Source organism: Phocoena phocoena, chromosome X (assembly GCF_963924675.1).
Source record: "Phocoena phocoena chromosome X, mPhoPho1.1, whole genome shotgun sequence".
Taxonomy (NCBI): domain Eukaryota; kingdom Metazoa; phylum Chordata; class Mammalia; order Artiodactyla; family Phocoenidae; genus Phocoena; species Phocoena phocoena.
In genome coordinates, this window is record NC_089240.1 from 86,756,691 (window position 1) to 86,779,494 (window position 22,804).

Below are 22,804 nucleotides of genomic sequence, written 5' to 3' on the forward strand. Positions count from 1 at the left end.
TTTGAAAAAGAATAAGGTTGAAGGATAAACACTCCCAGATTTGAAGACTTACTATAAACCTACGGCAATCAAGGCAGTGTGGTATTGGAATCAAGGTAGATAAGCAGATTGAAGGAAAATAATAAAGAGTCCAAGAATAGATGCAAACATACATGGAAAACTGATTTTTGAAAAAGAGGCAAAGGCAATTCAGTGGAGAAATGATAAGTCTTATCAACAAACGGTGCTGGGACAAGTGGATATTATATACACAAATATAAACTGTGACGCACATATCACATTATACACAAAAGTCCACTCAAAATGGATCATAGACCCAAATATACTCTAAAGCTATCAACCTTCTAGACAAAATATAGGAGAAAAATCCTTGTGACCCTGGGTTAGGTGAAGATTTCATAAATGAGACACCGAAACTATAATCCATAAGTGAACTAATACATACACTGGACTTCTAAGTTAAAAACTGCCCTTCCTAAGATACTGGTGTGAAAATGAAATGTCAAGGCACTGAGTGGGAGAAAATATGTGCAAATACATATCTGACAAAGGACCTATACCCAGAATATAGAAAATCTATCAAAAGTCATTTAGGAAAACAAAGACACTATAATAAATAAATGGGGGAAATTTTTGAATAGAAATTTCACCAAAGAAGATATAGAATTAGCAAATAAGCACATGAAAATATGCTCAACAACATCATTAGGGAATTGCAAATTAAAACTACAATCTGATACCACTACATCCACATGAGAGTGGCTAAAATTAAAAAGACTGATCATCCCAAGCATTGGCAAGGTTGTGGAGGATGGAACTCTCACACACTCCTGGAGGGAATGAAAAATGGTGCAACCAGTTTGGCAGTTTCTTAACAATGTTTATCTTACATCTACCATATGATCCAGACACTGCACTCTTAAGTATTTACCTGAGGGAAAGAAAGCATATGTCCATGCAAAAACTAATACACAAATATTCACTGGAGGTATAATTAAAAAACAACAACAAATTTCAAACAAATTGCAGTATATCTGTATACTGGGATACCAGTCATCAATAAAAAAGAATGAACTATTGATACATGCAACAAAAGGGATAAATCTGAAATAAATAGGCTGAATGAAAGAAGCCAAACCAAAACCAATGAACTAAAAAAACCTTTATGATTCCATCTGAATAAAATTCCAGGATATGAAAACTAATAATCTATAGTGAGAGAAGTTCAGTGGTTACCTCGGTACACTGCAGAGGGAGGGGAGGGAGGCCAGGTAATAAAGAGCTGAAACTGTTATGTACTGGGAAAGTAAACGTAACTATATTTAAGAGTGGTTATTTTAGCAGATTAATAAGACACTCTAAAGTAATTATTTAAAAATATAAATTCTTAAAACATATTTTAAACTTACATTTGGAAATTTTCTGCCTTCTTAAAACTTTTCATTATAGAATGGATAAAAACATGGCTTCCAGGGAAGAAACTACATTACAATCTCAAATCGCTAGGAAGACTTTCTAACCAAATGCATATTTCAACAACCACCTGATAGAAACATGGGAATCACTGAATAATATTTACCCAGTGAGAACAATTTAGGTATATTTATTCCAAATGCATGTTAAAGATCAAGTTCCTCCCTCAGACTGGACAAATAATTGCTTTCAGACAAAAGACATTTCTAATGGACCTCAAGGGCTATTACAAAGCATGCAGCTGCTGATAGAATGGAGTTACACCTGCTAAAACTCTTCTTCCATGATAAGATCAAAGTAGCTTCTCTACTTTTAGGCTAGTTTGTGAACCTCACAGGAGCTATTCCACAGCATGCTTTTATCAGATCTGTGAACTCACTTGAGCCAGGCGGCATAACCAAATAAAGATGTGAACTGAACTGTTGGGTTCTCCTGAAGACTGTTGCCTTTGAATCTGGAGTAGAAGCTTCAGAAGCCATCAGGACACAGATCCTCGGAATCTGCCCCCTTCAGACACCTGATATGCGCAAGGCCATCGGCATGAGGAGCTGCACAGGGAGAGACAGATCCAGCAATTACCATGGTTTACTGGTGTAACTGTGTGCCCTGCACCGTGCTAAGCACTGGGTTAGTGACAATGACAGTGAAACAACTGGGTAGTGATCCTAACCACCAGAAGGTACAATGAGCTTCCCACCAGGGCCTTTTTCTTCTCCTTTCCTCATATGTCCCCTAAGAACAAAGTGGAAAAGGAATAAGAAGTGGCCTGAATTCATACAGACATTCATGCTCCTGCAATAACCACAGGACCATCGGCTTATTCACGTGTTATCGCTAAACGTTCACAGCGATCCTGTGGGGAAAGCATTCTTATCCCCATTTAACAGAGGGGAAAGCTGAGGCTCAGAGGGAGTCGTTACCTGTTTCACCTCCCGCGCCCCTGCCTTTAGAAGGAAAGTGGCTCCAGGACACCCCTGGAGCAGGACACCGCACCCACTGGGGCCAGGAGGGACCCCAATGGCTTTACCTACGAGACAGCGGAGGCACCAAGCCCCAAAGCAGGAAAGAGGTGACTTGGATGTGGATCCCTTTATCTCCCCACACCCCAGGGCGGCCCAGCCCCCACCTCACGGACCCACACTCTCAGCTGAGTCCCAAAAACCTGAAGGCGGGACCTGCTTCTCTCATCAAGCAGCGTCCGTCTGTATTAAAAAATCGTCACGGTCGCCATATTGACGTCAGGTTTCTATGGCAACCGCGAGGTGCAGGCTTGTTTCTCCACATCGGAAATGCCTCTTCACAGCCATCCATCCACACCCTGGATTTCGCCGAAAGCAGAGTACCTTTGCTCTTCAGGCTGCCACCGGAGAAATAGAGGCACTAGACTGGGACCCGGGCGTTGGCGAAATTCTGCCCACGTTGTTGTAACAAGGCATGTGCCTGTCGTCAGGAATTTTGTGTTAAAATGAGACAGGAAGGAAGTATCAGTATAACAAAACTCAGGGAGGTGTCCTAGAGTTATTGAAGGTGAACTAGCCCTCGGAGGGTGAACGTGTAACATCACAGGCCATGCTAAGCAGTTAGTCATCTGTGGCAGAAAACTAAGAGACTGACTGTAATCATGTGACTGAATGATCGAGGAACACACAAAATAAATGCCATTTAGGCAATTTGGGAATTATTTAAAGAAAGCAGGCCTAGAATATTATAGTTATTTAGTAGGCAGAAACTTAGTCAGTTGGACCATACATTGGTTTGTCCTGGGGAATTCTAATCCTCCATTCCTGTTAACTTCTTCTATATGAAGGGGCATCCATGACCAAAACACTTCTAGCCTCTCCATACACTCACTTCTTCTCTATCACAGGAACGACTTACCTGATTAGTGACACTGGAAGGAGAAACTAATTGCACAGCTCAGGCCCGCTCCCTTCAAAACTCTTGGTGGTGAGTTGCCCTTATGGAGCATATGGTCTGCTCTGCCCTCATAGGTGGGTCTTATAATTGTCCCACAGTTCTCTCCCTTTTCTGTGTCTTGCTGGCTCCCAATTATTCCTATGGTCTTGCTCCAAAATGCTTGGGCTTCTAAAGGCTTCTCTACCCCTAATACATCACTGCTCCACATCTGAGCTCTAAACCAATTAAGAAATATGAAAAAAGAATAAGAACAATATATCAACTTTACTCCTTATAAAAGTGATATTGAGAAAGTGGCTTAGATCTACAGGCACCACATTTCCTATTAATGAACCTAGAATCAGATAGACTTACCCACCCAGCAGTACTACATTGGAACTGTCACAAAGGTCAAGGACTACAGTGCATATCTGTTGGCTGTCTGGTGGCTGTCAGCTTAGGGTGCTCTCAGTTCCTAGAGGCAACTCTAATTCCTTGTCATGTGGACCCCTCTGTCTTTGAGCCAGCAACAGCACATTTAATCTTTCTTGTACTTTGAATCTCTGACTTCTCCTCCTGTAAACAGCCAGAGAAAATTATCTGCTTTAAATGGCTTGTCTGATTAGGTCAGGCCCACCCATATAGTCTCCATTTTGCAATATAACATACCATAATCATGGAATTGATATCTCTTCATATTCATTGGTTCCACCCACACTCAAAGATGAGGGGATTATACAAGTCTGAGAATCATTGGAGATCATCTTAGAATCCTGCCTACCACATGGAGCTTCAGACCAAAAAATGTTGTGCAACCTTTAATCAGTGATATCCAGCTTTAAACTGAGTTTTCTGACCCAAAGCTCGGGCTACTGGTATAGAACATCATATTGTTAGGGCTGAGGCCAGAACAAAGGGAGTGCCTCAAACGAGGTTCTATAGTCAGGGATATGTCTGGTCTCCTGACTCCAATTTTCTCTCCAGCATCCACATTATTTTGCTCTGTACTATCTCTTCTACCTCAGAATCATTGGGAAACTTCTCTTCCTTTAGTGTCAAACTAGATGATAAACTAAGGGGACAGGAAAGCATACACTTTAACAGGAGACGGAATGGTGATTTTCTTCTCTTTCCCCAACTTCCACAAGTAACTCATCCCATAATTCATAACTGGCACTAAAGCTAATACATTATGATATATTTCAGCTCTTGCTACTACCTTTCCAAATGCTCTTTATGGCAGTAGTGCTCTTTGGATTAGGATAATTTCACCTCCTCTCTGGAAGGGAGGAGCCCAGTGGGCCAGAACTGATATGTGATACCATAATCTGGTTGAAGTCTTACTATGTCCCATATGTACTTTACAGGTTTTCTCATTTACAGCCCAGGACAGCACTGTGAGAAAGGTATCATGATAAGTCACAGATAACCAAGCTCAGGCTGACAAAGCCTATATCACCTTTTCAGATAAATGGCAGGATGGGGTGAGGTCCCATCTCTTTCTCTCCCCACAGTATGACCAGGAGCTTCCCATTTAGAAGATTACAGTTTTACACTTCCCCAGTATTGTGCCCTCATGGGTACACACTCAACAACTTCTCTTGTTGAGGAAGATGACAGATGATTAAATACTGCTCCTTGGACCAAGATGCCTAGCAGTGGGGTCACACAGATTGGCTGGTCCCCGAGATCACTCCCAGGCTCACTGATCCCACCCCACTGACATCAGACTTGGGCATGTGACTAGATGTGGCCAAATATAAGAGGAAATCAAATATGCCCCTTGAGTGGAAGTGTTAAGAACCATTGAGAGGTTCCATCAGCACTCATTCCCTCTGCCTCAGAATGTCCCAGATTTCTTGTAAAGTAGTTTCACTCATCTAATCTTTCAGTAACACTAGAATATGAGAATTTAAATGATGACAGGAATGCTTGTGAAGAGAGAAGCTAAATGGCTTATACCCAAATTTGGCCTGTTAGAAGATCAATTCAAATCTTATGCCCTAAAACTGAGTCAAAAGCCAGGAGAAGTTACGCATCTTAGCCAGGGTCATACAGAAAATAGTTAGGGACCAACATTTCCTTCCTTTTGCTCCATTGCTTTCTCCAGAACACCCATCATCATGCTTGTGCTTCTCTGGGTGTTTATGTTTACTGAGCCACAAGATGAACTCACATACCCAGTTAGTGGGCATTCCTGATGTTAACTCTCCAAGAGGGCCTCATAAGAGCTCAGTAAAGGTACACTGATTCCATGGAAATGGGGTGACAATTTTTCCCCTAGCCCACCTCCATTAGACAACTTTACAACACAAAAGTGGCACCAACTCTTAAACACAAGGTGGGTCTGTGTGAGTTATATTCCTTCTTGTTGTCATAGTTCCAGAAGCTCTTTAGGACATAGTTATGCTGTTTAGGGCTATGTAGTTTAGGTTAAAGTAATCTTGGAAGCAGAAGTTAGGAAGTGGGGTAGGAAGGAAACTAACACTTCAAGGGCCTACTACTGGCCAGACAGTGTGTTAGGAACTCTACATACTGTTTTTATAACTTCTTACAATTGTTCTGTAAGTTAAGTATCAGTATTCCCTGTTACAACTCATTCCTCCTCCAAGGCACACTCTACCGAGGCTCAGAGAGGTTAAATACATTTTCCAAGGACACACCTGATAAGAGGCAGCATAGTTATTCTAATCCAGGGTTGTTGGATTCCAAAGTTGGGTTCTACACTGAATCTGTGCACATAGGGTGGGTAGTAACGTTTACCTTGCTCTAGAGCAGGTTTTCTCAACCTCAGCACTGTTGACACTTTGGGTCAGAGAACTCTTTGTTGTGAAGGCTGTTCTATGTATTGTGGGATGTTTAGCCTCTACCCACAAGATTTCAGTAGCACCCCCAGTTGTGACTACCAAAAATGTTTTCAGACATTTCCACATGTCTCCTGGAGCTGGGGAACAAAATCACCACCATTTGAGAACTACTGCTCTAGATACACATTTCTGACAGGTAATTGGATACATGGGTCTGGAGACTAGAAAAAAGTCCTGAGATGAAGACAAGATTTATAGGCTGAATGGGGCCTGGCATGTAGTAGATGCCCCATAAATATTTGTTAAATAAATGCAAATGGCTTATAAAATTGAGAGTCGTCAAGTATTTTTCTGTTCTTATACCAGTTCTACAAACTGAAGTAGGATCATTCTTATAAACTTTATCAAAATCTGTATTTTCAACCCAACATTTATTGCTTAGCTTTTGTTTCCCTGTGTAAAAGAAATGTATTTGAAATGGTAGAACATGTTGAAATGGGTTATATTACCACCAGGTAAAGCCAGAGCCACAATGCAACATTAAGATGGCGGAACAAAAGAGTGAAGGTCCAGTGTAACCTGCATTTCTATGCCAGACCAATGTTAAGTACTTTAATGATACTAACATATTTGATCTTCAAACAGCCCTTTAAGGTTTTATCACCATTTATGGATCAGAAGTTCAAGGCATGGAGAGGTTAAGGAACTGGTCTAGGTCACATGGTTAGTAGGAGATAGAGGAATGGCCCTTCCCAGGACTATATGGTATTAAAGCCCATTGATACTAACCATGAAGCTACCCTACCATGCATCAACAAATATCTCTAGAGCCTCGCCCAGGGTCTGGAACTGAGTGAATTTTGAACTGAATTGAACTTAGATATAGTGACTGAATGTAGAATTCTGGTGAGCCTGCAGCATGACTCTTAAAATAATTCCTTGAACTTACATGGAAAAATATCTTCCTTCTAGAAACTCATAGTATTTTTCTGAATAGAAATAACTTTATTCTCTGGCCCAGACCTAGCTGGCTGGGAGAAGAGGCTGGTGTGATCCTCTTTGACAGGTGAGACCACCTCCTCTTTGGGCAGTGACTTACCCAAGGTCATCCCAGAGTTTTGAGGTGAGGTCTGCCCCCGGGACCCAGGGAGATCTCCTGGATGGTACTGTAGGGTCCTGTACAAAATACACAGAAATAGTTTTTGATCCTATGCAGCACCCTACCTTTCAAAGGTTCAATGGAAAAGTATTTTCTTGAAGTTATCCGCAGCCAGAAGTAAGGGAATATGACAGCACATGGAACGAGAACAAACAGGATGATGACTTTCTTCCTTTTCCCCAGCTTCTCCAGGGGAGGAGAGCAGAAAACAGCAGGTTTTACAGGGGCTCTCTCTTTACCCCCTTTCTTACCCCTTTGTTCCAGCCCAGCCCTTTGTGACATTAGAGTAATGTAGACAGAAGCCAGGAACCTGGGGTGCCCTGACAGTGGGGACAGAAAGATGGGAGGTGCCTGACAACCAGAATGGTGCATCAGGAAACACAGGTACTGAAGCCCATGCCATGGCCATTGGTTCATCCATCAAGCTCTCAGTTTCCACCTGTTTGTTTGCAGTGCCATCACTCTACCCCAAAGCAATGAAGCTCACACATAACACAAATATGTATTTTCCAAGTGAGACTAAGAGGAGTGAAGTGACTTACAGACATAAACAGGGAGGTCTCCTGTCTCTCTTGATCCAGTGTCCAGTGTCCTGTCTGGCAGACAAGTGGCTTTGATCTCACCCTTCAGGATCTCAAAGGAATCACTCTTCTCTCATGTGAAACAAGGAAATAAGGGGACAGGAAAACATGGGAAACACGGGAAACAGAGTCAGTGGTGAGTTCATTCCCTTACCCCAAACTCCATTCAGGGAGCACATGACTCAATTGAATGGAAATGGTGCAAACACCATTTTTCCCCAGCCCTCAAGGCACTTATTCCACTGCATGAAACGGCGTTGACTCACAGTCAAAATGGAAACGTGTATTTTCCTTCTCCTCTCCACATGCTCTCCAGATCATGCTGCCCCTCAAATATATTCACATCTGTAGTTCACACTCTCTTGCCCCCACCACTACTAGTAGGGTAAAGCTCCACCAGATTCCTGACTCTCAGCAGATCTGTCCTCAAAAATTGTGAGTCCCTCTTCCTTTTTCCTTTGAATGTATGGCTCGGCTTCCGTCTTCACAGGCCCATTGAGGCTGGAAGGGAATGGGACCAAGGCCCTAAGACAGACAGTGACTGTACCATCCTCACATTCCCAGGGTGCTGGATGCCTCCTGATGAGCATCTTTCTGATCCCGGTGGATCACTCCAGGAGAGCAGGGAGGTGGCAGGATCCTCCTTTGGAAGAAGGCTGTTTCTAGGCAAGAATTATAACTCAGAGGTTGTATTCAGTTCCAGCAGTTTTAGACATGGAGAGAGTCACGGCGTAAGGTTGTTCATGTGGTAGATTCTTTTAAAGGAATTAATTTAGGCCTCCTGGCAAAGTGAAGGGAGCTGCCTCTGATGAGAGCCAGGCAAAGGGCTTCTGAGAAATGACCTCCTGTCCCTGAGACTAATTGGGGAGGAGGGTGGATGAGGTCTTTCCTTGAGGGCCCTGGGGGACAAAGAACCCCATGTCTAGCATAATCCACCCAAAACAAGAGTAAGGATTTATAGGGAAGCCCAGAAGGAGATAACTACATGTGACAAACAGTGGCTGGACAATTTTGATGAGTGCTACAACATTTCTTTTCCCACCCCATATACTGGCAGAAAAGAATCACAAGTCATTTTTTCAGTACAAAATGGGAAACACCAAATAAATTAGTCAGTGAATAAAGTTTCTAGGAAAACTAGCAGTAGCTCCTCCACCCAAGGCTGAACTGGCAACCAAGACTCTGATAAGCAGCTCTGCATGCTAGGGTAATAATGGAAGTTTCAGAGGAGAAAAAAGAGGCAGGTAATAATGGAGTCACCCCGTTGCCAGGTCAACAGACACTGAACTGCTCTGGCCAGCCTCCCTTTAAGCCTCTTGCCCACATCACCCATCACTGTGAACTTAGTCTGAGTGAAAGAGGAGACGACAACCCAAGAGTTTGTGACTGTGGGACAGCTCCTCTTCCAACACTTTAAAATTATGGACTCCTTGCTGTTGGCAGAGTGAAGAGAGGGCCTTCTCTGAGTGAAAATCTGTCCGTCACAATGGGTGGTTGGTCAGACATGATTCCCTATCACTTTTTCATGTTGCAGCTGATTCTCTCTCTTCTGCTCCTCATCACATTAGTGTCCTACAGGGCTTTTCAAATGTGGAAACAACTTTGGACAACTTAACTCCAGGAGATTCAGCCTCTCTAAGATGAAAGATTCTCAAACTCCATTGGTGTCTGCAGCTCTCAGAAGAAAAGAACAAAGAACAGGCTGAAAGAGAAGATCATGTAGTCCATTACCATCACCTTTTGGTATTGAATAGCTGGCTGTGGCTTTGCTCAAAAACCACGGATCTCCACGCCATGTAACATAAGAGCAGAAAACATAAAGATCAGCAAATATGCCTCTGTATATTTTTGTTATTATCTCCTGAAGTTTCTCATTTTGTACAGGTTTTGTAAGTAGCCTTTACTGTAAATACCCTATACTATGTGACAGGGATTGTGCTCTACTTGTGTCATCTAATCCTCAGCACAGGTCTCTGAGGTAGGTACCACTTTTATACCTTTTATACCTGTTTTACCGAAGAGGAAGTAGAGGTTGAAGGGGTTTGTCTGCAGCACCAACTAATTATAAGTGGCAAGGCTGGGACTCAAACCCACACCATATGACCCCCAGACACTCACTTTCCCCTTTGATGTTCCCTGGTGGGCATAGAGTGTGACAGTCCTTTGTGGTCCTGGGTGAACAACTTGGTGGGATGGAATGATTTCTCCTGGCTACTTCAAATTTCCCCTAGTTTAACATGAAGTCCTTTGAGGCTATAGCCTGGTGGAGAGTCAACACAACCAAGCCTCTTAACATTTCATAAGTAGCCTGATGACACACTTGTATAGAATAGAGGAATCCTTTACACGTCAGCAAATAATGGTCTTCTTTCATTTTTTGAATATATTCTTCTTTGAAACACATTTCTTTGCAAGTTCATGTGGGAGTTATTTAAAAGATAACAAAATGTAGGTTCCTTGGGATATTCTACAATATATAGGCAATCATGCATGTCATCTGCAAATAGGGACAGTTTAATTTCTTCCTTTATTTCTTCTTTTCTAATTTGTATGCTTTTCATTCCCTTTTCTTGCCTTCCTGCAATGGCTAGAACTCCCAACACTATGTTTAATAAGAGTGAAGAGAGCAGACATTCTTGTCTTGCACCCTGTCTTAGGGGGAAAGTATTCAGTCTTTCAGCATTAAGTACAGTGTTATCTGTAGGTCACTGTCAATACTCTGTATAAAGTGGAGGAAGTTTCCCTCTATTCTTTTTTTTTTTTTTTTTTTGCGGTACGCGGGCCTCTCACTGCTGTGGCCTCTCCCGATGCGGAGCACAGGCTCCAGACGCACAGGCTCAGCGGCCATGGCTCACGGGCCTAGCCGCTCCGTGGCATGTGGGATCTTCCCGGACCAGGGCACAAACCCGTCCCCTGCATCGGAAGGTGGGCTCTCAACTACTGCACCACCAGGGAAGCCCGATATATTATGTTCTTATTACTCAGGTCGAACTATTTTATAATTCTCTTTGTGAGGTCTTCATTGATCCATGGATTATTTATAATCATGTTGTTTAAAATTCAAGTATTAGAGGATATTCTGATATATTCCTGTTATTCACTACTAACTTAATTCAGCTGCCAGCAGTGACCATACTCTGTATGATTTTAATCCTCAAATTTTGTAAAACTTGTCTGTCTTAAGAATATGGTTGAATGTTTTTGAATATTCCATGTTTACTCAAAAATACTTATTCTGCTGTTGTTGTTGGTTGAAAGTTATTCTACAAATTTCAATTAGGTCAAGTTAATAGTGTTGTTCAGGTTTTTTTTTTAATTGATAGGCTTAATTTTTTTAGAGCAGTTTTAGGTTTACACAAACAGTAAATCAAAAGTACAGAGTTCCCATACACACCTTCTGCCCCCAACAGTTTCCCTAATATTAGCATCTTGCATTAGAATGGTACATTTACTACAACTGATGAGCCTATATTTTTTTCATTTTATTATTTTATTTTTTATTGAGAGATAATTGACATTTAACATTATATTACTTTCAGGTGTACAACAATGATTATATGTATATACTGCAAAATGTTCACCACGATAAGTTTAGTTAACATCTGCTGATGAACCAACCAATATTGATGCATTATTATTAACTAAAGTCCAGAGTTTATATGAGTCCACTCTTTGTATTGTACACTCTATGAGTTTTGACAAACGTATAATGACATTTATCCACCATTGTAGTATCATACAGGATACTTTCAGTGCCCTAAAAATCCGCTGTGCTCCACCAGTTCATCCTTGCTTTCTTCTCCCTGGCCCCTGGCAACCACGGATCTTTTTACTGTCTCCATAATTTTGCCTTTTCCAGAATGTCATATAGTTGGAATCATACAATATGGAGCCTTTTCAGTTTGGCTTCTGTCACTTAGAAATATACATTTAAGTTTCCTCCATGTCTTTTTGTGGCTTCATAGCTCATGTAGTTTTATTGTTGAATACTGTTCCATTTATAGATGAACCACAGTTTGTTTATCCATTCACCCGTTGAAGGACATCTTGGTTGTTTCCACACTTTGGCAATTATAAACTACTACAAATATTTGTGTGCAGATTTTCATGTGTTAATATTCAAAAAATATTAATTTTTTGTCTACTTGTTCCATCAATTATTGAGAGCGGAGCATTGAAATCTACAACTATAATTTCAGACTTGTCTATGTATCTTTTCAGTGTTAGGATTTGCTCAAGCATTTTGAAGTATATTATTGGGTGCAGCATATTTAGGATTTCTATGACCTCTTGATGAATTAATCTTTCTATCATTATAAAAATGTCTTTGTTTTTCTGAATATTGCTTGTTCTAAAGTATACTTTGTCTAATGTTAACATAACCACAAGCCTTTCTTGTGATTAGAGTTTTTCTTAATATACTTTTCTACCCATTGAATTTAGCCTATTTGTGTCTTTATATTTAAAGTCTATTACTTTTTTTAAGATTTTTTTTGATGTGAACCATTTTTTAATGTTTTTATTGAATTTGTTACAATATTGCTTCTGTTTTATGTTTTGGTTTTTTGGCTGTGAGGCATGTGGGATCTCAGCTTCCCGACCAGGGCTTGAACCCGCAACCCCTGCACTGGGAGGCAAAGTCTTAACCACTGGACCACCAGGGAAGTCCCTTAAGTCTATTTCTTGTAGAGCAAATATTTGAGTCTTGCCTTTTCATCCAGTCAGACAAGCAAGCCTTTTAATTGGAGTGTTCATAACACTTATGTTTAATGTAATTTTCAACAAAATTTGGTTCAAATTTGATATTTTGCTATTTATTTTCTATTTGATTGTGTCTCTTTTTTAATTTTTCCTCTTTTCTTGCCTTCATTTGGATTACTTGAACATTTTTAGTAATTTATGTCATCTCCTCTGTTGGCTTGTTAGTACACTTTATTTTTACTAGTTTCTGTGGAATTTGCATAATGTATTTTTAACTTCTTACTATCTACTTTCGAATACTGATTTAGCAATTCACATATAAATGTAAGAATCCTACAATAATCATATTCCATTTTCTTCTCCCTTATTGTGGTATTTTTGTCATGTATTTTACTGGTGTATATCATATAAATTCCATAATGTATTTATCTTATATTAGTTTTTTGGGGTTTTTTGTTTGTTTGTTTTTTGAGGTACGCGGGCCTCTCACTGCTGTGGCCTCTCCCGTTGTGGAGCACAGGCTCCGGACACGCAGGCTCAGTGGCCATGGCTCATGGGCCCAGCCACTCCGCTGCATGTGGGATCCTCCCGGACCGGGACACGAACCTGTATCCCCTGCATCGGCAGGTGGACTCCCAACCACTGCGCCACCAGGGAAGCCCAATCTTATATTAGTTTTAAAATAATCTTTTAAAAATATTTAAAACTGAGAAAAATTATATTTACTTACATATTTACCATATTTAGTGTTCTTTAGTCCTTTGCCCAGATTTAGTGTTCCATCTGGCATCATTTTCCTTTAGTCTGAAGTACATTTTTAAAAATACTTTTTATATTGTTAGTCTACTGGCAACAGACTCTCAGGCTTTGTTGAATACTGAAGTATTTTATCATTATTTTCAAGGATATTTAAATAGACATCAAATTCTAGTATGACAGTTGTTTTTTTTTAAGCACTTCAAACATGACTTTCCCTTGTATTCTGGCTTACACTATTTCTGATAAGTAATCCATGCATGGTGACTTTTACCTTTGTTTTTCTTTCTGTTTCTTTGTCAACTTCTCCAGCTGCTGTTAAGATTTTCTTTTTATTACTAGTTTTCAGATATTTTGTCATTATATGCTTTGGTGTGGCCTTATTTGTTTTTATCCTGCTTGGCTCCATTGAGATTCTTGAATCTCTGAGTTTTTAGTTTTCCTTAAATTTGGGAAATGTTCTGCCATTATTTTTTCAAATATTTTTATTGTTACCTAACTATATATATATATATATATATATATATATATATATATATATTAGACATCTTGGTATTGTCCCACAGATCACTGAGGAAGCTCTTAGTTTCTATTGCTAGGCCAGCCAACTCAATGACCTTTTATTTTGCAGTGTCGAGTCTACCATTAACCTCAATGAATAAAATTTTCATTCAGAAATTATATTTTTAAATCTCTCAAAGCTTCACTTGGTAGCCTTTATATCTTCTATTTAACTCCTTATTATATTAATATTTTCCTTTAAATCCTTGGGAACATTTATAATAGCTCTTTAAAGTCTTTGGATGTTAACCTCAACTTAGATGCTGCTATAATTTCTGGGCTGTTTATATTGACTATTTTTCCCTCTTGATTACTGGTCATATTTTCCTACTGTTTTTGTATTGCTAGAAATTTTTTATTAAATGCTGGACATTGTGAATTTTATGTGGTTGAATATCGGGATTGCTTTCTTCCTTTAAAGGGTGCAGGATTTTGTTCTAGTAGGCAGATCATCTTAACTCTTTTGAGGCTTATCTTTAAATTTTATCAGGCATGTTTACGGTACGTTTTACTCTAGGGTTATTTTATTACTAATACTAAAATATTTTCCTTCCGAGGATTCGACTGAATGCTCCCAGTATTCAGGAGGACTCTGCAATTTGGCTGATGACAACTGAATGTTTTCCCACCTGTGCAAGCTCTGAAAATGTTTCAACCTGCAGCTCCCCAGTTATTCAACAGTTGTTATTTGCTGAGTTCTATATATGTGATACGGTCAAATATGTTAAGAATTTTGTAAAATCTTTGAGGTCCTTACTGATAATTTTTGAAAACACTATTAGTTACCAAAAAAATATCCCTTGTATTATTCTTTCTCACTATAATTATGAATTTTTCTACTTGTCCTGGTATTCTGATTTATATTTTTTGCTTTATGCCTTTAGGTGCATATAAATAAAGGATTAGGATACCATCTGGTGGATTGATCTTTTCTCTTTATTAAATGTCCCTCTTTATCTACACAAGTGAGTGTCCATTGCCTTGAATTCTACCTTGTTTGATATTTTAAAAGTGGTACCAGAATTCTTACAGATACAATTTGCATAATATACCTTTCAACATTCTCTTGGTTCCACCCTTTCTCTGTTCTTATATTCAACATGAATCTTATATAACCATCTCGTAGTTTTATTTTACTGGAATACTGAGGGGCCGAGTGGAGATTTAGACCCAATTAGAAGTGACAAGTTCCAACACCTGGACTCTTAGAGCCTGAGCCTGAGCTGTATTGCTTCCCTGAATATTGCAAGTCCTCTCTCTTCTTGGTCTCCTTGGCTGATCCCATTCACTTCTGCAGTTGTCACTACAATTCCACATGTCTAGCCCAAACTACTCTTTGGCCCTACAGACTTTTATTCAATTCTCTAGTGGAACTTTCCTCCTGAATGTCCCAAACTTACCTCAGTCTCAACAGGTCCAAAATTTGTTCCACCATTAATCAAGATTAACACTGTTTCTCTGTCCCAGGCTTCCAGCTCAGTGATGTTCAAGCTGCAATGCTGGCTCTGGTCACAAAGGTGACCCTTTACTTTTTAAGTTTCTTCAATAGACATCCAAGTTTTGCTAAAAGAGAAAAATAAATCTGTCATTATTTTTAAAAACAAGTTAGGAGATATTATCTACCCCACAGTACCTATTCAGTTTTGAAAATGTATATGAATCAAAGAGATTGACAAAGTCTACTTGGTACGTTCTTTCCCACAAAATATGCATTCGTACAACAAATGCCTATCTTCATGCATTGCTGACAGGTGACTTAATTTTCTCCTGGAAAGCTTTTCTCTGTGTCCTTGCTTCTACTTCTTCATAGTTTCTGCTCTCCCCTAATTTCATCTTCCTCACAAGTTGGACTTAACATGATTACCTCTCCAGTCAGAGATTCCCACTGTTTTCCTTTGGGCTTCCCAACATCGATTGCCTGATTATCTCTACTATGTCCAGTTTTATTCAATGTGAGAGAAAATACAATTCCTCTTAGAAGAAACAGCGGGATTAGGATTTGCTGTTACTAAAATATGTTTCAAAACAACAAAATTTTAAAATTAAGAAAATAGGTGGCTGTCTCCAGGTGTTCCTTAACTCCTTGGACTTAACATGATTACCTCTCAAGTCCTCAGTCGTAGGGACTCCTTTTTTTTTTTTTTTGCAGTACACAGGCCTCTCTCTGTTGTGGCCTCTCCTGTTGCGGAGCACAGGCTCTGGACGCGCAGGCTCAGCGGCCATGGCTCACGGGCCCAGCCGCTCTGCGGCATGTGGGATCTTCCCGGACCGGGGCACGAACCCGTGTCCCCTGCATTGACAGGCGGGCTCTCAACCACTGATCCACCAGGGAAGCCCTAGGGACTCCTTTTTTTTTCCTTTTGCTTTTTTTCCTTTTTGGTTCCCAACATCGATGGCCTGATTTTCTCTACTATGCTTAATTTTATTCAATGTGAGGGGAAACCCGTCTCCCTTTAGAGGAAACAATAGGGGCTTCCCTTGTGGTGCAGTGGTTGAGAGTCCGCTTGCCGGTGCAGTGGACACGGGTTCGTGCTCCGGTCTGGGAGGATCCCACATGCCGTGGAGCGGCTGCGGCCATGAGCCATGGCCACTGAGCCTGCGCGCCCAGAGCCTGTGCTCTGCAGCGGGAGAGGCCACAGCAGTGAGAGGCCTGCGTACAGCAAAAAAAAAAAAAAAAAAAAAAACCATAAAAGAGGATACAATAGTATTGGAATTCGCCACCACGAAGATATCTAAAAAACAGCCATTTTAAAATTATATTTTAGAAAATAGGTGGCTGTTCCAATCATTGCTTTAATGGATTAGGTATTTGTTTTATTGAAAGGCTAAGAGCAATGATTCTGGACCCAATAGTTTGGGCTATATCCTGGTTTTAAAATTTACTAGCTCTACAACTACAGGTAATTTGTTTAATCTCTATGTGCCTCAATTTCCTCCTACATAAAATGGGTACATTGATAGTATAGCCCTCACAGATTTCTTCTAAGGAACAGATTGATTAGTACCTGTAAATAGCTGAGAACACCGTCTCTAATATGGTGCACGATAAAAGTATGTTATGAATATTGTTATTATTACCATTTTTCTGCATAGTCCAAATTAATATGATGACATATATATATTCAGAATTGTTTTAATGGCAATAAGATTATAACTGTACAAAAAAATAAAAATCTAATTCAGATTTGAGAGAGAAATTAAAAACTTTACAGACAAGCAAAAGCTGAGAGAGTTCAGCACCACCAAACCAGCTTTACAACAAATCCTAAAGGAACTTCTCCAGGCAAGAAATACAAGAGAAGGAAAAGACCTACAATAAGGAACCCAAAACAATTAAGAAAATGGGAATAGGAATATACATATCAATAATTAACTTAAATGTAAATGGCCTAAATGCTCCCACCAAAAGACACATATTGGCTGAATGGATACAAAAACAAGACCCATATATATGCTGCCTACAAGAGACCCACTTCCGACCTAGAGACACATACAGACTGAAAGTAAGGGGATGGAAAAAGATATTCCATGCAAATGGAAACCAAAAGAAAGCTGGAGTAGCAATACTCATATCAAACAAAATAGACTTTAAAAAAAAGGCTATTAGAAGAGACAAAGAAGGACACTACATAATGATCAAGGGATCGATCCAAGAAGAAGATATAACAATTGTAAATATTTATACACCCAACATAGGAACACCTCAATACATAAGGCAAATACTATCAGCCATAAAAGGGGAAATCGACAGTAACACATTAATAGTAGGGGACTTTAACACCCCACTTTCACCAATGGACAGATCATCCAAAATGAAAATAAATAAGGAAACACAAGCTTTAAATGATACATTAAACAAGATGGACTTAATTGATACTTATAGGACATTCCATCCAAAAACAACAGAATACACATTTTTCTCAAGTGCTCATGGAACATTCTCCAGGATAGATCATATCTTGTGTCACAAATCAAGCCTTGGTAAATTTAAGAAAATTGAAATTGTATCAAGTATCTTTTCCGACCACAATGCTATAAGACTAGATATCAATTACAGGAAAAGATCTGTAGAAAATACAAACACATGGAGGCTAAACAATACACTACTTAATAACGAAGTGATCACTGAAGAAATCAAAGAGGAAATCAAAAAATACCTAGAAACAAATGACAATGGAGACATGACGACCCAAAACCTATGGGATGCAGCAAAAGCAGTTCTAAGAGGGAAGTTTATAGCAATACAATCCTACCTCAAAAAACAAGAAAAATCTCAAATAAACAGCCTAACCTTACACCTAAAGCATTTAGAGGAAGAAGAAAAAAAAACACGAAAGTTAGCAGGAGGAAAGAAATCATAAAAATCAGATCAGAAATAAAGTAAAAAGAGACAAAGAAGACAACAGCAAAGATCAATGAAACTAAAAGCTGGTTCTTTGAGAAGATAAACAAAATTGAGAAACCATTAGCCAGACTCATCAAGATAAAAAGGGAGAAGACTCAGATCAATAGAATTAGAAATGAAAAAGGAGAAGTAACAACTGACACTGCAGAAATAAAAAAGATCATGAGAGATTACTATAAGCAACTCTATGCCAATAAAATGGACAACTTGGAAGAAATGGACAAATTCTTAGAAATGAACAACCTGCCAAGACTGAATCAGGAAGAAATAGAAAATATGACCAGACAAATCACAAACACTGAAATTGAAACTGTGATTAAAAATCTTCCAACAAATTAAAGTCCAGGACCAGATGCTTCCACAGGCGAATTCTATCAAATATTTAGAGAAGAGCTAACACTTATCCTTCTCAAACTCTTCCGAAATAGAGCAGAGAGAGGAACGCTCCCAAACTCATTCTACGAGGCCACCATCACCCTGATACAAAAACCAGACAAGGATGTCACAAAGAAAGAAAACTACAGGCAAATATCACTGATGAACATAGATGAAAAAATCCTCAACAAAATACTAGCAAACAGAATCCAACAGCACATTAAAAGGATCATACACCATGATCAAGTGGGGTGTATTCCAGGAATGCAAGGATTCTTCAATATATGCAAATCAATCAACGTGATACACCATATTAACAAATTGAAGGAGAAAAACCATATGATCATCTCAATAGATGCAGAGAAAGCTTTTGACAAAATCCAACACCCATTTATGATAAAACCCTGTAGAAAGTATGCATAGAGGGAACTTTCCTCAACATAATAAAGGCCATATATGACAAACCCACAGCCAACATCATCCTCAATGGTTAAAACCTGAAAGCATTTGCACTAAGATCAGGAACAAGACAAGGTTGCCCACTCTTACCACTCTTATTCAACATAGTTTTGGAAGTTTTAGCCACAGCAATCAGAGAAGAAAAGGAAATAAAAGGAATCCAAATTGGAAAAGAAGTAAAGCTGTCACCGTTTGCAGATGACATGATACTATACATACAGAATCCTAAAGATTCTACCAGAAAACTACTATAGCTAATCAATGAATTTGGTAAAGTAGCAGGATACAAAATTAATGCACAGAAATCTCTGGCATTCCTATACACTAATGATGAAAAACCTGAAAGTGAAATCAAGAAAACACTCCCATTTACCATTGCAACAAAAAGAATAAAATATCTAGGAATAAACCTACCTAAGGACACAAAACACCTATATGCAGAAAATTATGACAGTGACGAAAGGAATTAAAGATGATACAAATAGATGGAGAGATATACCATGTTCTTGGATTGGAAGAATCAACATTGTGAAAATGACTCTACTACCCAAAGCAATCTACAAATTCAATGCAATCCTTATCAAACTACCACTGGCATTTTTCACAGAACTAGAACAAAGAATTTCACAATTTGTGTGGAAACACAAAAGACCCCGAATAGCCAAAGCAATCTTGAGAACAATAAACGGGCCTGGAGGAATCAGGCTCCCTGACTTCAGACTATTCTACAAAGCTACAGTAATCAAGACAGTATGGTACTGGCACAAAAATGGAAAGATATATCAATGGAACAGGATAGAAAGCCCAGAGATAAACCCACGCACATATGGTCACCTTACCTTTGATAAAGGAGGCAGGAATGTACAGTGAAGAAGGGACAGCCTCTTCAATAAGTGGTGCTGGGAAAACTGGACAGGTACATGTAAAAGTATGAGATTAGATCACTCCCTAACACCATACACAAAATTAAGCTCAAACTGGATTAAAGACCTAAATGTAAAGCCAGAAACTATCAATCTCTTAGAGGAAAACATAGGCAGAACACTCTATGACATAAATCACAGCAAGATCCTTTTTGACCCACCTCCTAGAGAAATGGAAATAAAAACAAAAATAAACAAATGGGACCTAATGAAACTTCAAAGCTTTTGCACAGCAAAGGAAACCATAAACAAGACCAAAAGACAACCCTCAGAATGGGAGAAAATAGTTGCAAATGAAGCAACTGACAAAGGATTAATCTCCAAAATTTATAAGCAGCTCATGCAGCTCAATATCAAGAAAACAAACAACCCAATCCAAAAATGGGCAGAAGACCTAAATAGACATTTCTCCAAAGAAGATATACAGATTACCAACAAACACATGAAAGAATGCTCAACATCATTAATCATTAGAGCAATGCAAATCAAAACTACAGTGAGATATCTTCTCACACCAGTCAGAATGGCCATCATGAAAAAATCTAGAAACAATAAATGCTGGAGAGGGTGTGGAGAAAAGGGAACACTCTGGCACTGCTGGTGGGAATGTGAATTGGTACAGCCACTATAGAGAACAGTATGGAGGTTCCTTAAAAATCGACAAATAGAACTACCATATGACCCAGCAATCCCACTACTGGGCATATACCCTGAGAAAACCATAATTCAAAAAGAGTCATGTAGAGCTTCCCTGGTGGCGCAGTGGTTGAGAGTCCGCCTGCCGATGCAGGGGACGCGGGTTCGTGCCCCGGTCCGGGAGGATCTCACATGCCGCGGAGCGGCTGGGCCCGTGGGCCATGGCCGCTGGGGCTGCGCGTCCGGAGCCTGTGCTCCGCAGCGGGAGAGGCCACAGCAGTGAGAGGCCCTCGTACCGCAAAAAAAAAAAAAAAAAAAAAAAAAAAGAGTCATGTACCAAAATGTTCGTTGCAGCTCTATTTACAATAGCCTGGAGATGGAAACAATCTAAGTGTCCATCATCAGATGAATGGATAAAGAAGATGTGGCACATATATACAATGGAATATTACTCAGCCATAAAAAGAAACAAAATTGAGCTATTTGTAATGAGGTGGATGGACCTAGAGTCTGTCATACAGAGTGAAGTAAGTCAGAAAGGAAAAGACAAATACCGTATGCTAACACATATATATGGAATCTAAGAAAAAAAAATGTCATGAAGAACCTAGGAGTAAGACAGGAATAAAGACACAGACCTACTGGAGAATGGACTTGAGGATATGGGGAGGGGGAAGGGTAAGCTGTGACAAAGCGAGAGAGTGGCATGGACATATATACACTACCAGACATAAAACAGGTAGCTAGTAGGAAGCAGCCGCATAGCACAGGGAGATCAGCTGGGTGCTTTTTGACCACCTAGAGGGGTGAGATAGGGAGGGTGGGAGGGAGGGAGACACAAGAGGGAAGAGATATGGGAACATATGTATATGCATAACTGATTGACTTTGTTATAAAGCAGAAACTAACACAAAATTGTAAAGCAATTATACTCCAATAAAGATGTAAAAATAAATAAATAAAAATAAAAATCTAAAAACCAGACATTGAAGTAAATAACAGAAGAAAAATTACCTTTTATCACACATCATTCCTAAATGTCATTAGTTGTGATTTCCTTTATGTCTTTTTCTACCTTTTTTTTTTTTTTGCGGTAAGTGGGCCTCTCACTGTTGTGGCCTCTCCCCCTGTGGAGCACAGGCTCTGGACGCGCAGGCTCAGCGGCCATGGCTCATGGGTCTAGCCGCTCCGCGGCATGTGGGATCTTCCGGACCAGGAGCACAAACCCGCGTCCCCTGCATCGGCAGGTGGACTCTCAACCACTGCACCACCAGGGAAGCCCCTTTTTCTACTTTTATATGCACATTCCCATATATAATTATATACCTTAGTTTTTTTATTAGAGTACCTGTAACATACACCATTGATTCAGAAACACTTTTTTGAGAAAAAAAACAAAACCCATCACATAAAATCTACACATATATTTTATGACGTATCCCAATGTGAGAGATGTTGAAGATTTTTTTAAAATTGATGTTAGCATAGAGTAAGACAATTTAGGTCATATGATATATATGCATTGCTAGGATCTCTGGCATTTTCATGTATTTTCTTGTAGCCTGTTTCTAGGCATGTTTGTATTCAATGTAATTGTGTTTCCACTATGCTACCAGTGGTTTTCAGGTGTTAATGTGCATTAGAACCTCTCAGGGGAACATGATAATAATGTATGTTTTGGGGCCCAGTTGGAAGTGTGTTTGATTCATGAAATCTGGAGACAGATGCCAAAGTCTACATTATTAGCAAGAGAGACAGAAGATTCTGAAGCAGGCAGTCTTTGTGGAATGCTTCAAAAAATCACTGAGACATACAGACAAGGACTCCCTCTTAGACCAAAACTTTACTCAGGCTCCTCTGGCCTTCTTTTCAATGAGGTCTTATCCTTGGTTCTGGCCTTGGCCTGGTAAGCCCAGTTTTAGCAAGAAATTCTGGTTAGGCAATTTATCAAGAATTCCCCCAACCTTGATATCTAATCAAGCTTGATACATAACCAAGTTTCTCTTCATAATTTTCCATCCTCTCCCTCACCCTTCCCATTGGCCATAAATCCCTAGCTGTCCCTGTTGTAT

At 39.6% G+C, this 22,804-nt stretch overlaps 1 protein-coding gene across 1 annotated transcript in view; it reads right to left on the reverse strand.

Annotated features, from left to right (window-relative positions):
- Nucleotides 1–13,410, reverse strand: part of LOC136142205 (AFG1-like ATPase) — a 40,212-nt gene extending 26,802 nt beyond the window's left edge. Inside the window, 4 exon segments of the mRNA XM_065900226.1 lie at nt 2,394–2,500; nt 7,276–7,352; nt 8,473–8,578; nt 13,356–13,410. Coding sequence (XP_065756298.1) covers nt 2,394–2,500; nt 7,276–7,352; nt 8,473–8,578; nt 13,356–13,410 — 345 coding nt within the window.
- Between the last annotated feature and the right edge of the window lie 9,394 nt (nt 13,411–22,804).